The 24,585-nt window shown below is 36.5% G+C and overlaps 2 protein-coding genes across 12 annotated transcripts in view; both read left to right on the top strand.

Moving 5' to 3' along the window:
- The first annotated feature begins 11 nt into the window (after nucleotides 1-11).
- LOC101744835 (arrestin domain-containing protein 2) lies at nucleotides 12-4,618 on the top strand. Of its 4 annotated transcripts, none has more exons than XM_012689920.4 (6): nucleotides 12-91; nucleotides 641-781; nucleotides 1,328-1,527; nucleotides 2,538-2,705; nucleotides 3,719-3,901; nucleotides 4,479-4,618. In XM_012689920.4, the coding sequence occupies exons 2-6, from the start codon at nucleotides 691-693 to the stop codon at nucleotides 4,566-4,568; spliced, it is 732 nt and encodes a 243-aa protein (XP_012545374.1). In that variant the 5' UTR covers nucleotides 12-91; nucleotides 641-690; the 3' UTR covers nucleotides 4,569-4,618. The 4 variants fall into 4 exon arrangements, 3 of the variants coding, with proteins under 3 accessions (XP_012545374.1, XP_012545373.1, XP_004925642.2); XM_012689919.4 differs by having other exon boundaries at nucleotides 90-303; XM_004925585.5 differs by lacking the exon at nucleotides 12-91 and adding an exon at nucleotides 329-516.
- A 224-nt stretch (nucleotides 4,619-4,842) lies between these two features.
- Hrp28 (hnRNPA/B-like 28) overlaps nucleotides 4,843-24,585 on the top strand; it is a 31,520-nt gene continuing 11,777 nt past the window's right edge. For 5 of the 8 annotated variants that reach the window (XM_021347617.3, XM_012689883.4, XM_021347615.3 and 2 more), the window contains exons 1-8: nucleotides 4,843-5,209; nucleotides 7,491-7,694; nucleotides 18,250-18,440; nucleotides 19,805-19,887; nucleotides 20,718-20,935; nucleotides 21,590-21,789; nucleotides 21,975-22,064; nucleotides 23,027-23,196. In XM_021347617.3, coding sequence (XP_021203292.2) covers nucleotides 5,172-5,209; nucleotides 7,491-7,694; nucleotides 18,250-18,440; nucleotides 19,805-19,887; nucleotides 20,718-20,935; nucleotides 21,590-21,789; nucleotides 21,975-22,064; nucleotides 23,027-23,196 — 1,194 coding nt within the window. In that variant the 5' untranslated portion in view covers nucleotides 4,843-5,171. The remainder of the gene's footprint in view (nucleotides 5,210-7,490; nucleotides 7,695-18,249; nucleotides 18,441-19,804; nucleotides 19,888-20,717; nucleotides 20,936-21,589; nucleotides 21,790-21,974; nucleotides 22,065-23,026; nucleotides 23,197-24,585) is intronic. The other 3 variants (XM_062674532.1, XM_021347616.3, NM_001111354.1) reach the window with 2 other exon arrangements.

Here is a 24,585-nt window from a genome sequence, read left to right as displayed (position 1 = left end):
AGCATTGTTGTCAGTGTCACCGGAATAATTCAGGTTGTCAAATGTCAATAAAAATGAATTCGTTCAAAATAACTTAAACTGGTCTATGTAGGTAAGTACCTACGTAATTTTATTGGTCGACACAACAGAAAGGGGGAGATCCAGTACATAATCTAATTTATTAATTTATTACAGAGGGGTTTGATTTGTTTTTTAGTATCATCAGATTTTCTCAAATTTTAGTTGTTTGATTTTCAAATGCTGTTTATTAAAACTACTTATTATCCCACAAATAATAAGAAATTTGGAAGTCATTATCTTGAGGTAATTTATCGAAGCTTATCAAATGAACCAAGATAGCAATGGTAGACGTTTAGTCAATTCTTAATGACTAAGCTAGCTGCTTTCATAACATTGAAATGACTTGGGATAATTGTATAGTACGATTAAACAGTGATTCTACGGGAAGTTTTTATACTGGTGACATAGTTACCGGAACCGTGATATTAGAATTTGACCAAGAACAAAAAATTGAAAGTAGGCCTTAATTTTATTTTCCTATTAAACGAATTGAATTATAGACGTTTTCACGCTTGACCTTGAAATAGAATTTAATTTATACAACACGTAAACTTTAAATATTTTTTATTTTCTTTCTCAGGAATCGATTTACATGTTATAGGTATAAGCAAAGCACAATGGACCAGATCCATGCCCACTATGCCATATATTAAAATTTACTCAGAAAAGAAAAAAATATTAAGCATTAGCATTTGTGACATTTTTAGTGAAATAATTAGTGGTAAGTAATACTTATATAGTCTTGCGATTTAAGTTTAAATAACTGCTTTAGTGTCGGTTTTTAAATTATTATTACATTTAGCATTCGTTCATAAATTTTATTTGCAGCACAAATAGATGATTTTGACTTAATTATTAAATAAACAAATCGGCTTTAGATACTGGAAATATAATAGGGGAAAATTTTAAAATGTTGGCATAAAACAGCAGATAAAGTAAACTTTAGTACCTTCTAACTAGAATATCAAGATAACGAGGTGAAGAATTATTAGACGCCTGTGGCGTAACGGGCAAGATGCAATAGTTCGAATGATGCATCTCCATCAGGTTCGAAGTCTTGGGGAAAAGCCCACTTTTATAAATATTTTAATATTAATGAGCGACTGTATTTCTGAGCTTATCATTCTTTAAAAAATAAAAAAAATCTCTCCACAATGTTGAATATGTCGAATCAAATTATAATACATATTTCCAAATTCATTGGCTGGAAAACATTAACTTATAAATTATCTCTGTCTTAAATTGAGCTTGTGTGTTTACTTCGCAGGTAAAAAGATTAGACCGGGTATCTACACTTACCCTTTCCACTTCGCTCTCCCCTTAGATTTACCATCTAGTTTCGAAAGCAAGATTGCTAAAGTGCACTATTGTATTAAAATTAAAAGCAAACCTGCGGTCAAAGTAAGAAAGAACGTTCCTCTGCGAATTCTGGAAAATGTCAACTTGAATCATTTGGAGGAAATGATGGTGGGTTTGTTTGTTACATTAGTTGTCAATAATGTTATATTAAAAAAAAACAGTTGTTTTACTTTTCTGTGCTTCATTTCAATTACTTTATACTCGTGGCAATGACTCTCCGGTTAAATGTATAATAACAAAAGAAGTATTCGCGTTGAATACTACTGTCTATTAGGATTATTACTATTGGTATTTGCGAATTATCCGTAAGAGCAGCTCTTCAAATTTTACCTAGCTCTGACCCGGATTCGATCTCAATTACACCAAGATCGGCTTATTTTAAATCGATACAAATCCAAATCACTGCTCTACTTATTTCTGAGAAGATATGTACATCATTTTTTCCGGTTTTGAAAAAAAAAAACAACCATCTTTACGGCTCAAGGTAGAATTCACAATGTAATCCTTAATTACTATGGGCTTTACACTGTTAACTGCAAGATGGGAAAGCTGTTTCCTATTTAAAAATGACGCAATTGAAATAAATGCTTTTTTTTATTACCTGTTATTTGGTCAACGAGTAGGTAGTATTATAATTCGATTACAATACCCCCGATCTTTATTTCAAAATCTTCGTGTGTAGTTAATATAAAGGAAAGAGGGTGGTTTTCTAACGAGCCTTTTTTCGACGATCCAAATTTGGTCTGTTCGGAACTTTTAAAGTAAAAGTAACCTTATCTTTAAAAGTTGTTAGCGTGATTCAGGTTTTTGCTGAATTTCTATGATGGCTACCGCTATTATAATTATTTATCGAAATATTATTGTAGTTATCCAACTCATAATTTTGTTTCAACAAATTGTTTATTGCACCTGTGAAGAAGATCCTTAGCAAAGCTCGGACAGAATATCAAAATAATAGCCGGGTAGTAGCAGTCAGGAGCCGTGCTCACCCCCTGTCCTGGTGAAGCTTCTGGGCAACCCTCCACCCTAAAAAATAATATTAGTAATAGCCGAACAGCCTAAAATTAATTAATTCCTTTTGTTTGAGAAATAAAGATAATCGTTATTTTCTTTTTCAGATAACATCGATCCACGACTTCGTAAAAGCATTTAGGACTTCAGGAAAATTCTCGGTTTCTGTGAAAACCTATAGGGCATTCGCATCCAAACAGACTGTCCCATTTGAGATCATATTAAACAATAGTAGAAAAGTAAAAATTAGTAAATTAACAGTTGCATTAATACAGGTAAAACCAACATTTAAATTTTTTAAAACAATCCGTTACAATCTAGACCAGCGCTTCCCAACCTTTTCTAGGCACCTCCCCACTGTAACATTTCTAAAATTTTTAATCCCCCCATACATAATTTTCAACATTAAAAAAATGGTTTGTTCATTTAAGAAATATAAATGATACGCTTTAGGAAGAAATCATTATGAGATTGTTATCAAAACACAGTGAGTAATATCGGTACACAGTAATGACAGTATCAGTCAAACATAGTGAGTAATCAAATTGCCCCCTTGTGGGGCGTGGGGCCCACGTTGGGAAACACCGATCTAGAGCATTCGCCGATGTTTAAATTCTGGAGAAAATGTTCAACAAAAAAGGTTGGTTATCAAGTGGTCGATAACGCTTTACCGTAACAGTGTATCGTATGGGGACCAATTTATCATGGGATTTATTTGACTTTCGTACATTTTCGGGATGTACACGAATTGCGCCTGTAGACACTACGCATTTTATACTTTGCAATAGATCCGAACATTGTGGAACTTGAATAAATGTGCACCGCTCGTATTCATCATTGTATGATGTAAGGATTATTTGCATAGATTATACACTTAATATATTATTTGCAAAAGCGAGAGGTCAAATAGGCAGTGAGTAAACTGATTCATACATTGTACAGCGACATCTTTCAATCATAATTGGAAACTTCTGAAAACATGCCAACAATTTTTTCGGGAAAATTTGCTGAGTAGTTTTAGGAATATTACCTATCTGTTATTGTAGTGATGTATTTATTGTTCAAACTAAAATGTGTTCAACTAAAAAAATATATTTGTCATATGTGTAGTTCAGTAATTAATTCAGTAAGTAAATCAGGTGTTATTCAGTAATTATGAACTATTTCATAAAATACAAAAGCAAATTATCAAAAATTTTAATAGATTTACCTAAGTCGTTCAGAAATAAAATTAGAAACTTATTCGTTCATAAATTACTTAGTTGCTTTATATGAAAACGTATTTCAGAAACTAAGGTACGAAGTCCAGACAGGATATGCGGAGGAGGAGAAGACAATGTGTAAAGCGGAAAATAAGAAATTTGCGAATGCTTTAGTCGAGATCTGTAACTTAAAAATAGAAATGCCATCATTATGCCCTTCTACTATTCACTCGCTTGGTGCGATGGTTAACATTTCATATGAGTTCAGGGTAATAATATTATTGATTTGAACAGCTATTAAGATTTTCCGACAGTCCTGTATCACTTATAAAATACGCGGGATGCAGAAATTAGACCAAAATTGCTCAAATACACATCGAATTGAAGCTATATAAATTAAATGTCATTGTGTTTTTATTGTGCAGAATGTATATAATGTAATAATAAATCCGAGACAATATTGGTTATGTAATTTATAGGCCTAACTGATTATTATAACCAAACAATTGAATTGTGTCTGTGTCCAGAACAATATCATCCTACCTCTTCTTATGGATTTAGGACTTTGTCAGACAGATAAACCACATTTATATTTTTTGTAAACTAAGCCGTAATATTATTTGCTGAATCATAAAAAAATACAGCACATAAGGAAAAACATTGTAATCTTAATTGCTAGGTATAGGTACTTAATATATTAAAGTGATATTTATTTTACTTAAGCACTAGGCACGGACATCTAACAAATGTAGTATCAGTACCGACAGTACAGTACTACAGTAGTTCTTTTGGAAGCCAATCATACTAAAATCGTAATTTATGAGTTTAACTTTTGAATATTTTCAGGTAAAAGTAAAATTTCGATTTCATTTTTCCTTGATTGGAAGCATACCAGTGACAGTGGCAACAGTGCCTGTGATACACCATGATTTTTGATATAAAGAATCCGTACCAATGTAATTTATTTTAATAAAGAATGAAAGAAATGTGTGTTTTTAAATATATATTTAGTAGAAGCAAGTACTTCAACCACTGCGACATCGTTATCATTAAAATGTAGAAAAAAAGCCCACGACCATGACCACATGACTACATTATATGTACCTTATATGTACTCAAGTTTACAATGAATCAAAGAAGAAATGCGGGAATTGCGCCTTTTTTAAAGTTTTCTAATTTCTGGCAACATTCGTGTTATGCATGTAGAGACACCTGGCGAAGGCAATAGAAAACTTCAATCAACGATTAATATCTTATTTTAAATAATTTGATTCACCTTAAGTTACAAGAATATTAATATAATAAAAAAAATATAATACCTAATAATTTATGTGGTTTTTCTTCTAAATAAAAACAATATTTCATATTAAACAAACTACAATTTAAAAAGGAGAGTATCAAGCTACTTCCTCTTTCCATTACTTTTTTGAGAAAGCGGAAGTGGTTGGTCCGCCATCATAATCACTCGTGTGGGTCTGTGCTTGTGTGGTTTGGGTGTCTTTACCGGTGCCAACCTTTATTTTTAATTAGTAGTAAGGTATGCGTATGAATCCAGACATGGACGATGATGAGAAGGGGTAAGTTTGTATTTCAATTATTTAAAATCGGAGTTTCGGCAAGTTTTAAAGTGCCAACTATAATAGGTCAAACAGGCATGTCGCTTGGTGTGTCGCATTTCACGGAAAGCCAACGAGGCTTGCTAGGCTAAGTGACGTGCCCATCTCAGTGTCAGCTGGAATTGAAATCGCTATGATTTCTGTACTTGCTCCGGCGACTTCAATGTACATATAATTATTGTCTGTTAAGCTTCATTTATCCTTTTACTTAATACCGGCTTGCGGCCACCGACCCCAAGCCTTGCTGTGTTGCGTGGTTTGGTCATGGCAGCTATTACTTTCCCGTGAAAATATACACTTACAAACCTATCCAAAAACACGTTTGTTTGCTAAAATTATGTGAAACGAAACACATCAAATAAATGATGTGGAAGCGTCACTTTCCTGTAAATTTAATCTGTTCTGTGACTAATGGATGCTTTCTCTTATCGGTGAACGGACATTTTTCGGATCCATGGGGATAATTTGAGTCTTGAGGCTGTGTTTCAGTGATGCGATCAAGTAATGAGGTTATTAGATCAATGATCGAAGTGCCGCGTAGTCCAATCTCAGTTACCTACAACAAGCAAAACGTGCTGATTCATTTGCATATGGTAATTCGGATCGAGTTTGGTTAATAAATATTTTTCCCTTCAACCCTGATGCATGGCATTTTCGCGCCTCTTAAACTTGCCGAAACTTCACAATAGTAATTCACGTGTACGGAAATTCATTCACGCGGACGTCAATAGGATAGTCGTTCGTACCTTGCTTTACGGACAGTTTCGAAAAGAGCGGATTGATAAATTCACACGCATTGAAAAATAACGCAGTGTGCAAAATTTTAATAAAGATATTCTTAGAAAGGCCAGTTTAAAGAATTATAATGTATATAAATTATTTTGAAAGTATGCCTTATAGCCAATAATTAGCATTGTTAGAGATGTCACTATTTGCAGTAGTGCTATAATAAGTAATTTAATTCTATGGAAAATTTGCAGCCGAAGTGAATGTTACTTTCACTTTGTAAATGTGCAAAGTAATCATGGAGCAGCTTGAACGTTAATTGCGAAAACTATTCTGTTCAAGTATATACATATTACTTTAATTACAATATAAATAAAATTACCATTAAATAAAAGCAAATTTTCCATTATCATGTTTTTCATCTTTCTTTTTTAATATTTTAAGCCCTCTCTTGATGTATTATTATATTATGATATACGTAATTTTCGTGAGTAATTTCGTTTCCCATTTAAACCAATAAAATAAGTTACTGATGCCTTAAGAATTTTTTTTAAATTACTCTATACAAAATTATTAACACTTTACTCTGAATAATTATTAGACATCTTAAAAAATATTCAGTGTATTAATTTGCATCAGTAAAATATAGTACAGAACAAAAATATAGTTTACTGAGATTTACAGACAAACTTATAAAACAAGACAACTAACAAACAGCTTAAATAAATAGTTCAAACTTAAATTTAAACTAAAATAAGTTTGTGTTCACACCTAAGAGTATTACTTATAAAATAAGTATTTGGCCAGAGCTTTAATTCCATAAGAACAGAATTTAAATACCTTTGGTGGCCTTTGTAAATTTCTTATCATTGGCAAATAATACTTGAATATGTTCTACAGACAGCAAATGACTATGTAGGTTTTTAGGGCATACATACATTTTAAGTATCATTAAAAATATTGAAAGAATAAGAATTTGGCTTCACTACTTTTTTCTTTTCCTGGGGCTTATGGCTTCTAAAGAGATCACCTCCATTTGTCAGAAATTGCATTTTCTTTATACTAAATAGATAGCCCGTGTTGTTTAGTCCTTTTGGTATTACATGTTTAGATATTATAATATGTCTTGTCTTAAGACACTGAAGTTGAACTCTTAATTCCAATATATATTAGCTGTCCCAGTTTGAAACTCATGCAGGTTTCTTAGACTGCTAAAATTCCAAACAACCTCTAAATTCTAAAATCATCTAAAGTCATTAGTTTTACACAACTAAAGAGATGATTTGAAGTAGATTAAGTAAATTGTATTACTAGTGGTTATTAATGTAACATTTGGTAAATACATGTAATTAAGAAGGCAGTTGGACTTGTGTTTATTGCCTAAATTGAGTAGTACATTAATTAATTGGTAAAAAATAAATCATCATTAAAGTTTCATTCATAATAAATGTAATAATGTTCAACAAATACAAATGAGTGAAAAGTGTGAATCTAAAAGTATGTGTTTGTTAAACAGAAAACTATTTGTTGGAGGACTATCATGGGAAACATCCCAAGAGAACTTGCAACGCTATTTCTCACGTTATGGCGAAGTGATCGACTGTGTCGTCATGAAGAATAGCGAGTCAGGACGTTCGAGGGGCTTTGGTTTCGTGACATTTGCTGATCCTTCACTGGTCAACCTCGTGCTACAGAATGGACCTCATCAACTTGATGGCAGGTGTGTAAAAAGTATATTTCAATAATTTTGATTAATTACTACTTCATACAGAAGCATTGTGAAATAAATCTCATAATTTAATACAGCAGTTTGAAGGGTAGGACATTGGACTTCATATTGTGAGGTTCTGATAACTCTGCGAGTGTATTAGAGATGTGATCTGCCCATCAATAAACGAATAAAGAGTATTGAGTCTCAAGATAGATGGGATACAATCACAACCTTTTGTTAATGTGTGTAATTCAATAATATGAAATGTATGAGTGGATCAGAGTCTCATCAACTGACACAGATTTGAAAAGTCATTTCCTGTTTTTGTTATAGTAAAAATATGTTTCTAAAGAAATTATCGAAATGCGGAATTTTATTAGATTGACCCAGTTATTGAAATTGAAATATTTTTTAACCAATGCTACTGAATTTTTGCTGATCTCAAAACTTCATGTTTTTTTCTCTTTCATAATATTCTCAGTCTTTCTCTACTTTTGTCCATTGCACTATCAAAAGCTCAATATTTTTTATTCTGCTGTGTGAGTCTGATGTTTTTGAATATGTATTATTTCATACTTGTTGTTGTTTGTATATTTTAATACAGGAGTAGGAAAGAAGGTAATTTTTTTTCCTTTCTGTCAAGGAAATTCAATTCTGTTATTGAACGGAACTGTGTTATAGAATTGTTTTGTAACTGAAGCTTCAAAGTCCGAACAGACTGAGCGTAGATATAATTTTCTTAACTTGTGGTAAACGGCTTTAGTAACTCAATGGCTAGATTTCGAAGATCCGTAACATTCGAAAATGACAAGTGAAAGGGAAGTATTATAGTTATCGGAAACCCGGGAAGGAAGTCATTAGATGTCTCAAACGTGAATGCGGTTTCTAAATATCGTGTATTCATTAGAGGTTAGATAATTATGCCGTTTTAAGCTAATTAAGTATCCCGCCTCTGTACTCTACTTTTGAACGAAACTGCTGTGATAATTTCGATTATAAATTTCATAAATTTAATAAATAATATGACTGTTTTTTTAAACAAGATATGTAGATAAGTTGAAATTTAGGTTACTTATTAATTACATTAAGCGAACAAAAAAAAACGTTATATGGTTCAATGCACACTTGCCTGATTCTTATATAAAACGCAAATTACAAACTTGAGTTCGCTTCAAGATAACCTGTAAAAGTGAATCATCTTAAAAAACTTTCCCTGATATCTCTAAAGTGAACAAAGGAACCAGAGGTTGACCAGCAATTAGTTTAATAATAATAGAAGATATTCCACATCCAGGCAGTGCCCTATGCTGAATTGCATTTGGTACGTTCAGATGTTTGTGGTACATTAACATGCAGATGAGCATATGCTTGTTATTCCTGTGAGCTACAAGCATAGAGTTACTATTCTAACTGGAGTGCTTACTTCGTTTGACATAAAAACTAAAAATATACTTTATCTCTATGGTTTAAAGTTTATTTTTAAATAGCAAAAGATGTAAGGAAAAACGGTCTGAAAAGAGAATGATTATTAAGTGGTGGTGTCCCTCTCGCACATTTTACAAACAAAAAGCAGTGTTGCTAGCTTAGAGGATTTTCCATAAAATCTAGGAATTTGGACCCCCGTCTTAGTTATCAAAAATGGCTTTTAGTGGTTAGTGGATTTTTTAGTAGCTTGGGTGTTGTTGAAAATTCTCGAAAAGGTTAAAATCAATCCACTTTACAGGATTTTAAATGTTTTATGACAATAATATATCTAAATACATATTATTTAAACGATGTGACTTAAACTTAACTAGAAAATGTTGCGAGAATTTAGAATTTCCATCAACGTCAAAAATTAAATTGGTTCAAAATAAACGTACTAAGTTATGGTGAAATTAGTTTCTGATGATGACAATTTATTAAAATAAATTATATAAGAAGTATTGATTATATGATATATATTGATTTTTAATAGAACATCATATATTAATAAAGCTTATTAACAAAAAAAATATTGTTCTATATTAATAAGAACTCTGTTTAATGGAAAATTTAATGGTAGGTACGTAGATTTCTGATGGTTTTCATGTTGAATTTGGTGGGAAGCCAGATTAATTGTTGGCATCACCGAAAAAGAGCTATGAATGGATTAAAAGAAAAATGGCGTCTATTTACGTTTGTAGTGCGAAGTTAAAATGGCACTGATACAGCTTGTGGCTTGTTTTTTTTCGAAAATCGTGAAAGTTTCCGTGTAATCATGGTGAACAATTTTAATGTAAGTGGTTTTAAGCGAGAATCCTCTCCAGTTTGTGGAATATCCTTCCATATGTCAGATTCATTGATAAATTTTTACTAGTGTGAGCATATATTTTTAAAATGTGAGATATTTTTTCTCATTATAATATTTAATACCATTTGTCTTGTAAATTGTACTTAATCTATGTCATATACTAAATTTGAAAAAACAATCGTGAAAACTACAATTTTGCAATGTATTTTTCATATTATAAGAGCCATCACGTGGTATTTTTTGAACTTTTTTTATTGTATTGAATAGCGTCGCACGCAAGCATGTATATCATTTGCCTGACGTTAAGCGAACGAGTAGGATCTTCTAGTAAATATGACGTTGGAATTTCTGGAAAATGTCCTATATAAAGGTCAAACAAGAAGAATCAAGTACTCAAACGCAAGAAATAAAAAATACCCCGAGAAAAGCAAAATTACGACAAGATGTTAAGGTATTGAAACAAAAACTTAAAAGTCGCGAAATAGTGATTGTAAATATAAAGTCGATTTTAGATTTATTAAAGAAAAATGGCGATTTTTAATTGAATTGAAATTTAAATTGCGAAATTTTAATGATACTCATGGTCCACTTAGATATTGATTAAAATAAATTATGTATTTCGTTGAAAAAAAAGAATTTACTTAAAATAGAGGAAAAGTTATATTATAAGACTACAGAAAATTAACTGAACTTAATAATAATAATATGTATAACCAATATTTTGTAAATAGAGATCAAGTACTATGTGTATCGTGTTATGTGTATTGACTTGTCATTTAAGAGTTATTTAATTGTCTACATATAACAAATAAATGAATTTCATTTCATTTCATTTTATTACCCATTGTGTTTTATCTCCTAAAATGTAACTAGTAGACTTAATATACACGTGTCATGAAAATAGCACAGAAGTAAAAATACAAGCAATTTTAAATCAATTGAAGATGTGAATGTAGGAAAAGAGCACCCGATACGCGCAGACCATGTGTGTTGCAGTGTCTCACTCAGTGTGTCAAATATTAATTTGCACGGCCCACTTAGCCAGTACATTAAAGTAGGAATTGCGTAATTAAGTTCAACATAATATATTATTTAAGTCGCGGTTGAGTATTCGGACGTTAAACATGAGTTTGAGGAAGTTTAAGTAATAGAACTGAGGTAATGATGTTTGTAATAAAACTCAGTGCTAGATTTTCGACAACGCAGCAATTTCCAAAAAAAACCGTCGAAAAAAAGTCACCATGACGACGAAGCAATGTTTAGAATTGAATTTACATAAATAAAAGGTTGCAAGCACGTGTTTTGTATTTACATAGGGTTACACAGAATTACTTAAGGTAAATTCAAAACTGATGCATGTGTATAATTTTGTCCTATAATTAAATTATATATGGTCACCACATTAGACAAGGACACCGCGACCAAAAAGTATTCTCTTTCGAGACCGATTTCTCGGCATTAGACAGCACTCCAGTTGTAGGTACTTATTAACTCCATGGCTACAAGTCTAATATGTCTGCGACAGTTACAAAAATATAGCAGGCGTTTCTTGTGAGAAGTACAAAATTCTAATCTGTGTTTATTCAAATGGTTTTTCGTCATCAGATAGATAAGTTTTCTGATAATTTTGCTATAGTTAATTCATTTGTGACATTAATAAAATTTCACTAGGGGCACTGAAAAGCTACATAAAGACAAAGTTACAATTTAAGTTTTTCTGTGCATAACTACAACTTTTAAGTTATCCGTTTGTTTACGATGTCTTTCTATAAAATGGTCTTCACTATGAAAATTTTATGATTTTTTCGCATAGGAAGGTTCCCAAAAACTTGCATTAAATGCTATTGTAAAGCCTAATCGCTAGTGCTTCATTATATATCGTTTTTCCGAGTCTAATGGTCTGAACTAATAATAGGAGTTGGTGATAGGACCTCTTGTGAGCCCGCCGAGTAGGTATCACCGCCCTGCCTATTTCTGCCGAGAAGCAGATCTGCCTTTCGATTTGAAGGGCGGGGCAGCCGTTGTCACTATACTTGAGACCTTAGAACTTCTATCTCAAGGTGGGTGGCGCATTTACATTGTAGATGGCTATAGGCTCCAGTAACCACTTAACACCAGGTGGGCTGTGAGTTCGTCCACCCATCTAAGCAATAAATAATAACAATTAAAAACTATTTTACATCAAACATTATCTATCTAGTGATTCGCGGTAGGGAATTGTGTTGAGCAGAGAATGGGTAGTCTGTTACAGGCAAAGTACCTGAACTTGATTGATATGATTATCAAAACAGTAGTCAACAATCGTTTTCGTTCAACTTAAGATGGAAAATAATGATGTCGCTTGTGTCATACATCTCGATCCATTAGATATTTAGAATAACTCATAAGAACCGCTGTGCGCGATTCGACACAAAACCGCTATTGTTTGAATTTGTGCCAACATTGGCCAAACGTTCAGTACGTAACAGTCACGTGACACGGGGGTAATAAACTGCTAGTTGTTGAATGATACAGCTATATAGTCTACTCATTGATGTTTACTTCGAAGAAAAAAAACGTTATTACGTAGTTAGTGTGTATTTAATTTATTGAAATGTATTTTTCCTATTCTAAAAACGATACGATTTTTTTTGTGTCGTACGTTGCCATTTCGTTATTAGATTTTTTTATAATTAAATTAACATTGTGATGAAGATTCAGTGTTCAATGTTCGTAAATGTTTTTCACGGTTTTATAAGCTGACCTTTGTTGTATTAAAAGTAGTATAATATTAATGTACACAATATGTATCTTAGTTGAAGTCCTATTTATTACCTTGAAGGATAATTGTAGTTTTTGCATCATTCCAAAATACTGTTCTAGCCATGGTGAATTTAAAAATTATTAAAAAAAAACAAATATCTTTATAACTGTTCAACTCCTCACATGTTTATTTTCTTAAAAGAACACGTGTACAAAACGTGACCAACGCCAGTATTCATTCGGAGCATGTTCCTTTTGCCTTATGAAGTTCTATTGTGTCTTTACTTTATCACGTTGCTTTTTGTGACGTCATACTGTAGTCAAGACTTTATTCGAAGTTGGCTTCTCTCTTGCTGCTAAAGAAATGAGTGACCACTGTCTTTTTGTTTTTATTGTATTGTTTTTACTACTATTCTGATCTATTTCTAACAATAATCAATAATTCAGGTTTAGTAGTGAGGGCGCGTATTAAAAAAAAGATTATTCGATGCATACATGCTGACTACCTACCATATTGATTTTATTTTTTTTGTTCACGAGTCAGATAAAATTAAACTTACTTTTACGCTTTATATTGTGGCGTTTTTACTCGTCTCAACTTGTCGTTCGTGACAGCGAAAATTGTAAAGCATTAGAACTTTAGAAATAATAAAACCTCAGTAAAAAAACGTCCAGATAATATCGTAAATGTAAGTATAATCATATATACTGCAATAGCTAAATTTTAAATAAATAGCTTCTAAAAATCGAGTTCGCGCCCGCAGTAGGAAACCACACTTATCGAAAATTACTGTATTTATTTAAAAATAATATCTGATAACTGCAACTTATCACAATCTTTATCGCTTAACGTACGCGTCTGTAGTTGTACCGTTAAATTTTCACATAGAAATGGCGTGTCTCATTATTATATTATGTGAAACGAAAAGGGAAAAGTCGAAAATCATACAGCCGTCTTTTGTATCTCTCTTCTGTTTTTCGGTAAAAATACTGTTATGGCGCCGATACGATGCTTCGTAGAGACTGTTCAAAATGTATTTATTAAAATAATTAATCCTCGTCCCACCCACGCGTAACCGTAGATTTGGACGCGATACGCAATCAGTGAAACTTGTATGTTTTCAACAAGTTTTTTGGATTTTTTTTATTTTCTACCAAATATTTTTTGGTGTATTAGACTTCGTGTAGTTTAACAGCGAGCTTAGTATTAAATGCTTACTGAGTGCGGTCCACGTTGAGACGGGAGATCGTATTCTTGATCAAAGAATAGCGGCTTCTACTTCTACCATACAAATTAAAAGGCATGATAATTTTCGGGACAGAATTAGAGAGGACTTTGATACATAGAAGCCTGAGCTCCAAAACGATCTACCAGACCGAATAGACTTAATTATCAAATAAACTATCTTGTGGTTGCTATATTTATTTTATAACAAATCTACTTTACAACATGTTTAACAAAGTTATAATTTGAACACATATCATGCTGTATAGCTGTCATACGGAAATCATTCTCGACTTAGACATAACCAGCAAGTGCTAATTTTTGTTCTATCGTCGTCTGGCTTGAAATTCGTAATTTCATCAAATTCGAACGGTTCGAATTTCATAGAAGATTGTGGCTTTGGTTCGCCAAAAGGGTTATGTTTTTTGGGAAAATTCCACGGCATAGTTGGTTTCGAAATAACGTCTCTTTCCAACGATTTAATAGTTGCAAAATGCTGTTTGAATTTATTAATATCATGGAACATTCGGGGTTTTATGTATTCATGTTCGTCATACGTTACTGTACAGAAAGAGTATTGTAGCCTATCTTAGTTATCAATTGCACAAACAGACTCAACCGTCTTGGAATATTGTTATTCTTAATGCATATGCGCTTAAAAGAGTTATTAATTGCGTGTAGGGGGTCCCGTGATGTGGATTAGTGGATTACCCATCTCCTCTTTTTCTCCACCTTATCCCACTTGGTGGGGTCAGCACAGCTAATTTTTCTCTTCTATCAGCCGTCATCTCAACACTCTCTTTTATATCGTCATTCACTTACTGCATTCATGTCTTCTTCCGGTCGACCTCTTCCCCCTCTTCCTTGCGCTACGCTTCCATACATCTCCTAGCCACATGCATCTTCTCTCTACACATTACATGTCCATACCAAGCTAACTGTCAGCTCTTTAATTTGTTAATTACCGAGGCTACTTTCACACTTCCTCTGATACACTCATTCCTTATGTGGTTTACCCATCTATGAAAATAATAATTAAAACAAAACAAGCTCCAGGGTCCACCTTGTCTTCAGTGGCTACCTCAGTCCCATAGACAACTCAACGTGAATAAAGCCTACTACCACCCACTTTTAGATGTGAGACTTAAGACTCAAGCATACAGTATCCCTGTCTCTATTCAAAACGTATGACTAGTACTCTGTGCGAATAGTCCCCGTCCCCGGACGATACGTCGTACCTCGGATACCCCGGCTACGCATTGGAGCACACCTTCCTGCGTAAAGCCGGGGTCTGCGTGTTTATCCGGGAGGATGTCTGCTGTCGTCGGCTTCGGGGCCTCGAGCAACGGGACCTGTCCCTCTTGTGGCTACGCGTGGACTATGGGGGCTGTACCAGAGTCTACGCTTGCCTGTACAGGTCTCACAGCAGTGATGCGGGGTCAGCTCTGTTTGAGCATGTACAAGAGGGGACTGACCGCGTGCTTGAGCAGTACCCATCTGCGGAGGTGGTGGTCCTTGGTGACTTTAACGCTCATCACCAGGAGTGGTTGGGGTCCAGAACCACTGACCTCCCGGGTCGGGCTGCCTACGATTTCGCCTTGTCCTACGGCCTCTCACAACTGGTGACACAGCCCACCCGTGTCCCAGACATTGAGGGGCACGAGCCTTCTTTGTTGGACCTTCTGCTGACCACTCACCCAGCTGGATACAGTGTGGTGGTCGACGCTCCACTTGGATCGTCTGATCACTGCCTTATCCGTGCTGCCATACCACTCTCTCGTCCTAGTCGTCCAACGACGACCGGGTTTCGAAGAGTTTGGCGGTACAGGTCAGCAGACTGGGATGGAATGCGTGAATTTTACGCATCCTACCCATGGGGGCGGCTCTGCTTTTCCTCCGATGATCCTGACGTCTGTGCGGACCGACTTAAAGACGTGGTGCTTCAGGGAATGGAATTATTCATTCCATCTTCTGAGGTGCCCGTTGGGGGTCGCAGCAAACCCTGGTATAATAAAGCCAGTAGGGATGCTGCACGCCTCAAGCGATCTGCATACGTGGCATTTAATGTTGCTAGGAGATGCCGGGATCCTGATATCTCGGAGAAAAGGCGGAAATTTAACGCCGCCTCTAGGTCCTATAAGAGGGTTATTGCCAAAGCGAAGTCGGAGCACGTTGCCAGAATTGGCGAGCGACTGAATAGCTATCCCTCTGGGAGCCGTGCTTTCTGGTCGCTAGCTAAGGCTGCAGAAGGTAACTTCTGCAGGTCTAGCCTTCCACCACTGCGTAAGTCCAATGACAGTCTGGCTCATAGTGCGAAGGAGAAGGCTGACCTTCTGGTCAAGCTCTTTGCCTCATACTCGACTTTGGATGACGGAGGAGCCACGCCGCCCAACATCTCCCGGTGTGACAGCTCCATGCCTGAGATTCGCATCACACAGCGTGCAGTCAGGCAGGAGCTTCGGCTTCTTGATGTCCATAAGTCGAGTGGGCCAGATTGCATCCCCGCAGTGGTTCTAAAAACATGCGCCCCTGAATTGACACCCGCGCTAACGCGTCTATATCGCCTCTCGTACAATACGAACAGGGTTCCGTCTTCATGGAAGACTGCTCATGTCCACCCCATCCCCAAGAAGGGTGACCGGTCGGACCCCTCGAATTACAGACCTATCGCGATAACTTCCTTGCTTTCCAAGGTGATGGAGCGAATCATAAACATCCAACTTCTTAAGTATCTTGAGGATCGCCAGCTGATCAGTGACCGGCAGTACGGTTTCCGTCATGGTCGCTCAGCTGGCGATCTTCTTGTATACCTCACACATAAATGGGCTGAAGCCTTGGAAAGCAAGGGCGAGGCTCTCGCTGTGAGCCTTGACATCGCGAAGGCCTTCGACAGGGTCTGGCATAGGGCACTTCTATCGAAGCTTCCAGCATACGGGATCCCTGAGGGACTCTGCAAGTGGATCGCTAGCTTTTTGGATGGACGGAGCATCGCAGTTGTCGTCGACGGCTGCTGCTCCGATACCATGACCATCAACGCTGGTGTTCCACAAGGTTCGGTGCTCTCCCCCACGCTTTTCATACTGCATATCAATGACATGCTATCTATTGATGGCATGCATTGCTATGCGGATGACAGCACGGGGGATGCGCGATATATCGGCCATCAGAGTCTCTCTCGAAGCGTTGTACACGAGAGGCGATTAAAACTTGTGTCTGAAGTGGAGAACTCTCTGGGGCGGGTCTCCAAGTGGGGTGAACTGAATTCAGTTCAGTTCAACCCATTGAAGACACAGGTTTGCGCGTTCACTGCGAAGAAGGACCCTTTTGTCATGGCGCCGGAATTTCAAGGAGTATCCCTGCAGCTTTCCGCGAGTATCGGGATTCTGGGGGTCGATATTTCGAGCGATGTCCAGTTTCGGAGTCATTTGGAAGGTAAAGCCAAATTGGCCTCTAAAATGTTGGGAGTTCTCAACAGAGCGAAGCGGTATTTCACGCCTGGACAGAGACTTGCGCTTTATAAAGCGCAGGTCCGACCTCGCGTGGAGTACTGCTCTCACCTCTGGGCCGGGGCTCCCAAATACCAGCTACTTCCATTTGACTCCATACAGAAACGGGCTGTTCGGATGGTCGATAGTCCTGCTCTCGCGGATCGCTTGGAACCTCTGGGTCTACGGAGGGACTTCGGTTCTCTCTGTGTTTTATACCGCATGGTCCATGGGGAATGCTCTGAGGAATTATTCGAGATGATTCCTTCATCTCCTTTTTATCATCGCACCTCCCGCCATCGGAGCAGAGTTCATCCATATTATCTGGAACCGCTGCGTTCATCGACAGTGCGTTTCCAAAGATCTTTTTTGCCACGTACCATCCGGCTTTGGAATGAACTCCCCTCCACGGTGTTTTCCGAGCGCTATGACATGTCCTTCTTCAAACGAGGCTTGCGGAGAGTTCTTTATGGTAGGCAGCGGCTTGGCTCTGCCCCTGGCATTGCTGACGTCCATGAGCGACGGTGACCACTTACCATCAGGTGGGCCGTAGGCTCGTCTGCCTACAAAGGCAATAAAAAAAAAAAAAAAAAAAAAAAAAGTCAAATCTGTATGAATGAAACAACTTATTTTATTTACTTTTTGAGCCTTGATAAATGATAAACTGGAATGTAAATGTCAATGGATGTATTAAGAGCAAGGTTTATTAAAGTTCACCTGTTAAAATCTGAAAGTCATTTATAAAAAATACTATAACTTAATGAGTTCTGTGTATGCACAAAAAACACGTTTTTCTTGATTATACTGTAAAATGTTAATTATTTGTATTATTGTCACCAGGACCATCGACCCTAAGCCGTGCAATCCTCGCACTCTTCAAAAACCGAAACGTGGCGGTGGATACCCTAAGGTGTTCCTTGGCGGGCTGCCATCGAACGTTACCGAAACCGATCTCAGGGTATTTTTCGGACGCTATGGGAAGGTCATGGAGGTGGTCATTATGTATGATCAAGAGAAGAAAAAGTCTAGGGGTAAGAAACTAACCAAACTGATATTATTCAGGGTAATTTAGTTGTTTGACAGATAGAATTCAAAATTGACATTGTGTTATCAATTGTATGTATTTATCATTTGCTTATTTTACTAATCAGTGTAAAATAATTATTTACTAAGCAATTAAAGGTTTTTTTTTAATAAAGTAATCATTTTCAATGTTCAATACAATATTTGTCTATTACCATAAGTAGGTATTCCACATCCAGGCAGTGCCCTCTGCTAAACTGTAGTTGGTACGTTCAGATGTTTGTGGAACATTAAGATGCAGACGAGCATATACCTGTTGTTCATGTGAACTATAGGCCTAATATGTCTGCGACAAATAAACGTAGTTTGATAGCTGCAAACCCAAATTTAGTAAAACATTTGTCTTAAATTTCTATATGATTTGTTATCATTGTGAAGACTTTCAGGCTGTAAATTCATTAAATCCAAAATTCTTCTTATTCAGCACAGTTATTCGGAATAACTTTTTGTTGAATTTACAGGCTGTATTCAGTTAATACTAAATATTTGATTTATAATAAACTAATAAAAAGAGGACTCCCTCATTAGCTTAGTAAAAAATTTTTTTACCCTAATCATCATATTGTCATGTGTATTGTGAGCATGTGAGAGTTACGTTGAATATTTTACTAGTAGAAGTTTTTCTTACTTTTACTGGTTTAGCTGTTTCTCTGACCTCTGACAATATGGAGCTCCTGAAATCCATAGAAAAGCCATACACTTAACATCTCTTTTGCATTTTAACAACTTTCTTAACGTCGAAACCTGATCGCATGTTGGAATCTTGTAAAAAAAGGCTGGATGATGTTATTACACTCAAATAGGAATGTGTTTTGAAAACAAAAAAATATTCTTTAATTAATAACATACTGTCATGAAAGTATATGACAATTAATTCACATATTTTTTTTAAATTTTTATTATTCCATTATAGGATTTTAGGTCGATGTAATAAAATTATTGTATTGTCATTGGTCCTTGAAACACACTCAAATATTCAAGTCAATTTGATGGAGTTTGTAAAAATTAAGTTTCATAATTTCGTTTCATTAATAATATCTATCAAGTTAGTAACAACATGTACAATGTTTCTAGCTTTTTATATACGGAAAATTAACCCGCTCACGTGCTGTAAAATAATATTTTGTATTTTTTAACGCTTACGAAGACGGACGATGCGGCGGCCCATTCAATGGTAAGTGATTACCGTCGCTCATGGACATCGTATAGTAGGTATTCTTACAGTGAAGAATGATGTTTCAGAGTGCTGATAATTAATTAAATGACAAATTTGATGTTATGATATTTAATTAAAATTGTAATTTTTTTGTAGGTTTTGGATTCTTGTCTTTCGAGGATGAAATTTCTGTTGAGAGAGTGACCCAAGAACACTTCATTAACCTCAACGGGAAGCAGGTAAGATGTTATTTTTTGTTTTCAATCTATTTGTAAAGCAAATAAAGATTATTTATGAAATGTTAACCAGGATATTAAGACTGATCTTGTTTGTTGAGTTTTGTGGGCCAGTGAAAGTATGGCTTTGCTAAATGTAGCACGATATATTCTCAGCTATTATAATAATAAGAAACGAAATGCCATAGAGGTAAAGAAGTCTTTTCAGTAATGAGATATTGTTTTTTTTTTTACTAATCATAGTCAAGCTTATTACTTGATTCTAGTAAAGAATAAGAATACATTTTTTAGGCTACTATTTATAACAGTATTATATAGACGACCTGAATTTTTAATCCTAAAGAGTCAGCATTCTAAATTAATTCAGTAATCCAATTAGAATCACTTGGTTCGGTCAACCTTTATTCTTCGGAAATTTGGCACTGTGTCTATCTGTATTTTGCTGTCGATTTTTAGAGGAGCTTAATGAAATTAAAGCAGTCTTGAAAGGTGGGCTTGATTCTGTTCCTTCGATTACTGTTCATCAACAATAACCACTCGTCAACAGATAGACCTTATGCTTGATGGCAATTTGAAGGCAATAAAATAAAACCACCTTGAGATGTGATATTGAAGTATCATCATATAAATTGTGACCAAATGTAACAATGAGTTAGCTTTTTTTTTCATTATATTATTATTGTCTTATTTTGAGTAGCATTCAGTATGTTGTCCTTGGTAAGGCTCAACGCCATTTATATGCTGTGCACACTTCTATTCCTACTACTGAAAGTGATACTAGAAGAATTAGTGAGACATCACATGATAATTAATGTAATAATAATACAACTCAGGTTGAGATAAAGCGCGCTGAGCCTCGAGACGGGTCTGGCAAGCTCGGGTCGGGAGGCGGCGGCATGGGCGGCGGCGCCATGAACGCGCCCGGGGACGCGCCCGCCGCCGGCCAGTGGGGGCCGCCCGCCGCGCCCATGAACATGATACAGGGACACAACGGACAGATGGGAGGCCCGCCCATCAACATGCCCATGGCAGGCCCTAACATCATGCAAGGGTAAGTTGTAAATTTTAATCTAACATCTAATATATAAATACATTCAGATACTTCAAAATTACTTCGGATATTTTTAAATTAAACTCCTCGCGTCGGTTCCCCATGCTGAGGATTGTGACCATCATATTTCGACAGGACTACTTCTTTTAATGTCCAGCACCTCCGATTATTAGCCGCATGAAGGGCTTAGTGGAATGGGATCTCTAAATTAAAGTATTGAACTTTTATTTATTCCAATAGTGAAGTGATTTTGCATATCGAATTTGAATATTAAAATTATCTAGTAATTATAAATATTCCCGATCCACTAACGGTGCTTTTAGGTACTTCAAGCACCGGTCACAGCCTCAGACACAGTCCACTGAGTTTCTCGCCGGATCTTCTCAGTGGGTCGCGTTTTCGATCCGGCGGTAGATTCTGCGAAGCACGGCTCTTGCTAGGGTTCTTCGTGTTAGCAACGTCGTCAGGTTTGAGCCCCGTGAGCTCACCTACTAGTTAAGGTTCCGCTGAAATAGCCTCTCAAGGCTATCAGCTTAGGTAGGAAAAAAAAGCTTCACGTATTAATATATAGACAGATAGCAGTATGCAAAAATTCGTTTAAAAATCTCTTACTGAATTTTGGAGGTGTTACAACGTTGCGTCGCATTGGCACAGGTACCAGGGCTGGGGCACGTCGCCGGGGCAGACGTCGTACGCGGGGTACGGCGCGGCGGGCGCGGGCGCGGGGCCCGGCAACTACCAGGGCTGGGGCGCGCCGCCCGCCCCGCAGGCGCCGCCGCACGCGCCCGCCTGGCCCGCCACCAACAACTACACGCAGCACGCGCAGCCGCCCGCGCAGTCCTACGGCAGCTACGGTAACTAGCGCACGCACACGCACCGCGAGCACTAACGACTTCACGGACAACAATAAATTAATTAAAAACCATAGAGACATAAAACAACATTTTGGAAATAAAAACAAAAAAGCTAATTCAAAATAGAAATCTAGAAAAAAAAAGAGTTAGTAAAAACTCAAGGAACGTTTCGTTTGTTTACACAGCGAACTATAGCTCCGGGCCGGCGGGCGCCTCGGCCGGCGGCAGCTGGACCAACTGGAATATGCCCCAGAACTCTAACTCTACTGGTTCTGGTTAGTATATACTCGTCCCACAGTGAGCCACGCTGGCATCTCTTACAGTCTCAAAAAGATGACTAAAATGTTTTAGCAAGTTTGTGTTGTTTTTGTTCTGTGGTTATTTTTTATTTATTGTATGTCGGTATTTAGAACGGTGCAATGATATAAGTACTTTTTAAATGAACTGTCAAAAGCCTAGATTTAAAACTGATTAGAGATCTAAGTTACTATAAGTGTGAACATTTTCTTTACATTTCGGAGCAGAGATCATCCATATTATCTAGAACCGCTGCATTCATCGACAGTGCGTTTCCAGAAATCTTTTTTGCCACCTACCGTCCGGCCATGGGATGAGCTCTACTCCACTGTGTTTCCCGAGCGTTATGATATGTCCTTCTTCAAAAGAGGCTTGTGGAGAGTATTAAGCGCTAGGCAGCGGCTTGACTCTGCCCCTGGCATTGCTGAAGTCTATGGGCGACGGTAACCAATCACCGTCAGGTGGGCCGTATGCTCGTCTGCCTACAAGGGCAATAAAAAAAAGTTTTTATCTTAATTGAAATTTCATATATTTATTTGTATTACGGTGTGATGAGAGATTGTTGATGCAGGATTACCCCACAAAATTGGCGCTACACATTTTGAAACATGTAGTGATTAATGCGTGTGTATTAAACGCTACATATCAACTCATGTAGGCTCAAAATTTTATAAAGTATGTATTCCTGACTTATGCTGCTGCTGAAAACCATCAATGACTGCTTTACGTGGAATTTTGCACACGTACTTTTCAACTGCATTGCTGTGGGATACTATTAAGGGAAGAAACGTACGCTCCGGTGTTGTTATACTTATGCTGGAAATTCTATCCATATCTAAACTGATGGGATGAAACCGAGTGCTGGGCTTTGACAAGTCCCAGACGGCTCCGTTGTTGTTCTCGGCCACACCCGCAGTAAGTCTGGTCTCGTGTGCCGCAGGGTCGTACGTGCCGCTGTCTGAGGGCGGCGAGATGTACGGGCGCGGTGGCGGCGCGGCGGCGGGTGGTGCGCCCCTCACCACGCCGCTCTCCTCGGCCGCGCTCTCCAAGTCCTCCTCCGCCGACTACTCCGCCTACCAGCAGTACCCGCCCGCCTACCAGCAGGACCAGGTACGCACGCACGCACACGCGCACCAACACACGCACCCACACACGTGCGCGCACACGACATGAGCTCGATTGTATCACTTGCTGCGGTTCCTATCGCATTCAATATAGATGTTAAAAAATGCCCTTGAAATAGGAACTCGCCTAATATCAGTAACGCGCTTGGTTCCGAAAACTTGGTTTTTTTTTAGTTTTTTTTTTTAAATCTATGGTAAAAGCTACAAGTGGCTCACTGTTGAAAGCCACTATACACCATATATAAAAAGTATTTGTAAACAGATTTTGTCAGATAATAAAAAATAAAAAAAAACCTCTTATTCTCTATTTAATTTGATATTTATTATATAGGCTCTCAACAACCACGATATTTTAAAGTTGAACGTACAAGAGGAGCCTTGTCGGGAACACAAGCAACAAAAAAAATACTACATTTGACCAACAATATTAAACAATTAAAAATACTTGTGAACGCGCTGACAAACCAATTGTTTTACTCGCGAATGTTGTCTTTTCAATTATAAATTCTAATCTCTAAATACAATTTGTATTATTTATTAACACAATATTTAGTAATATAAAAGGGTATGCAAACAGCGCGATATCGAGCCTTGTCATGTTGTGTTTAGGTTGTTAATACCGTGGCTCGAGTTCCATGTTTCCTTTCACTAGCTAACTTTCGAATATTAGTTTTGAAAATATATTCCTGTTAAAACAATGTTTGTTTGTGGCGCACATATTCTTGAAAGATGCTAACTGCATGTGAATAACAAAAAATAACAATGAAATTTAAAATTGAACACAAACATTATACACAATACACCCTCACATATTTAGTTTTTGTTTGATCAATTCAGACTGTTCAATTTTGGAATAAGTAAATTGGGGGGGCTCAATAAAAATAAAACAATAATCCAAATACTGAATTTATCAAACTTTACCTTTGAAGGTTGTCTAAAGACTTAACACTTACTCTGTTGTGGTTTTTGCTTAATAATTTAAAATCAATACACAAGCAAAAGCCACAGTAGAACAGACACTAAAACAATACAAATCTTAGTGGGGCTACAGAATGAATGTATGTGATTATTTTTTTAACTTAAAATACTGTAGCTCCCCTACTGAAAATACCAAGAGTCTAGACTTATTTGTATGAAATAGCATAACTGAGAAAGTAAATATGTAAAGTAGTTGTTTGAAAGAAGTTTTATATGAACTATAAGATCATTTGCTTATAGTGTTTGAGTAGATGAAACTTCTTTCATCAATCCATAAACTGAATGGTTAACTTGAATGAGAACTTTCAAAATACCATAACAAGCTTTCTACAATTAACATACTCTTAAAAAAAAAAAACAAAGGAAATAAAAAATAATTATTGATTTTTTTTTATTC

This window comes from Bombyx mori, chromosome 21 (assembly GCF_030269925.1).
Source record: "Bombyx mori chromosome 21, ASM3026992v2".
NCBI classification, from domain to species: Eukaryota; Metazoa; Arthropoda; class Insecta; order Lepidoptera; family Bombycidae; genus Bombyx; species Bombyx mori.
The sequence above is the reverse complement of the archived record's forward strand: the minus strand, read 5'-3'. Positions and strand labels throughout refer to the sequence as shown.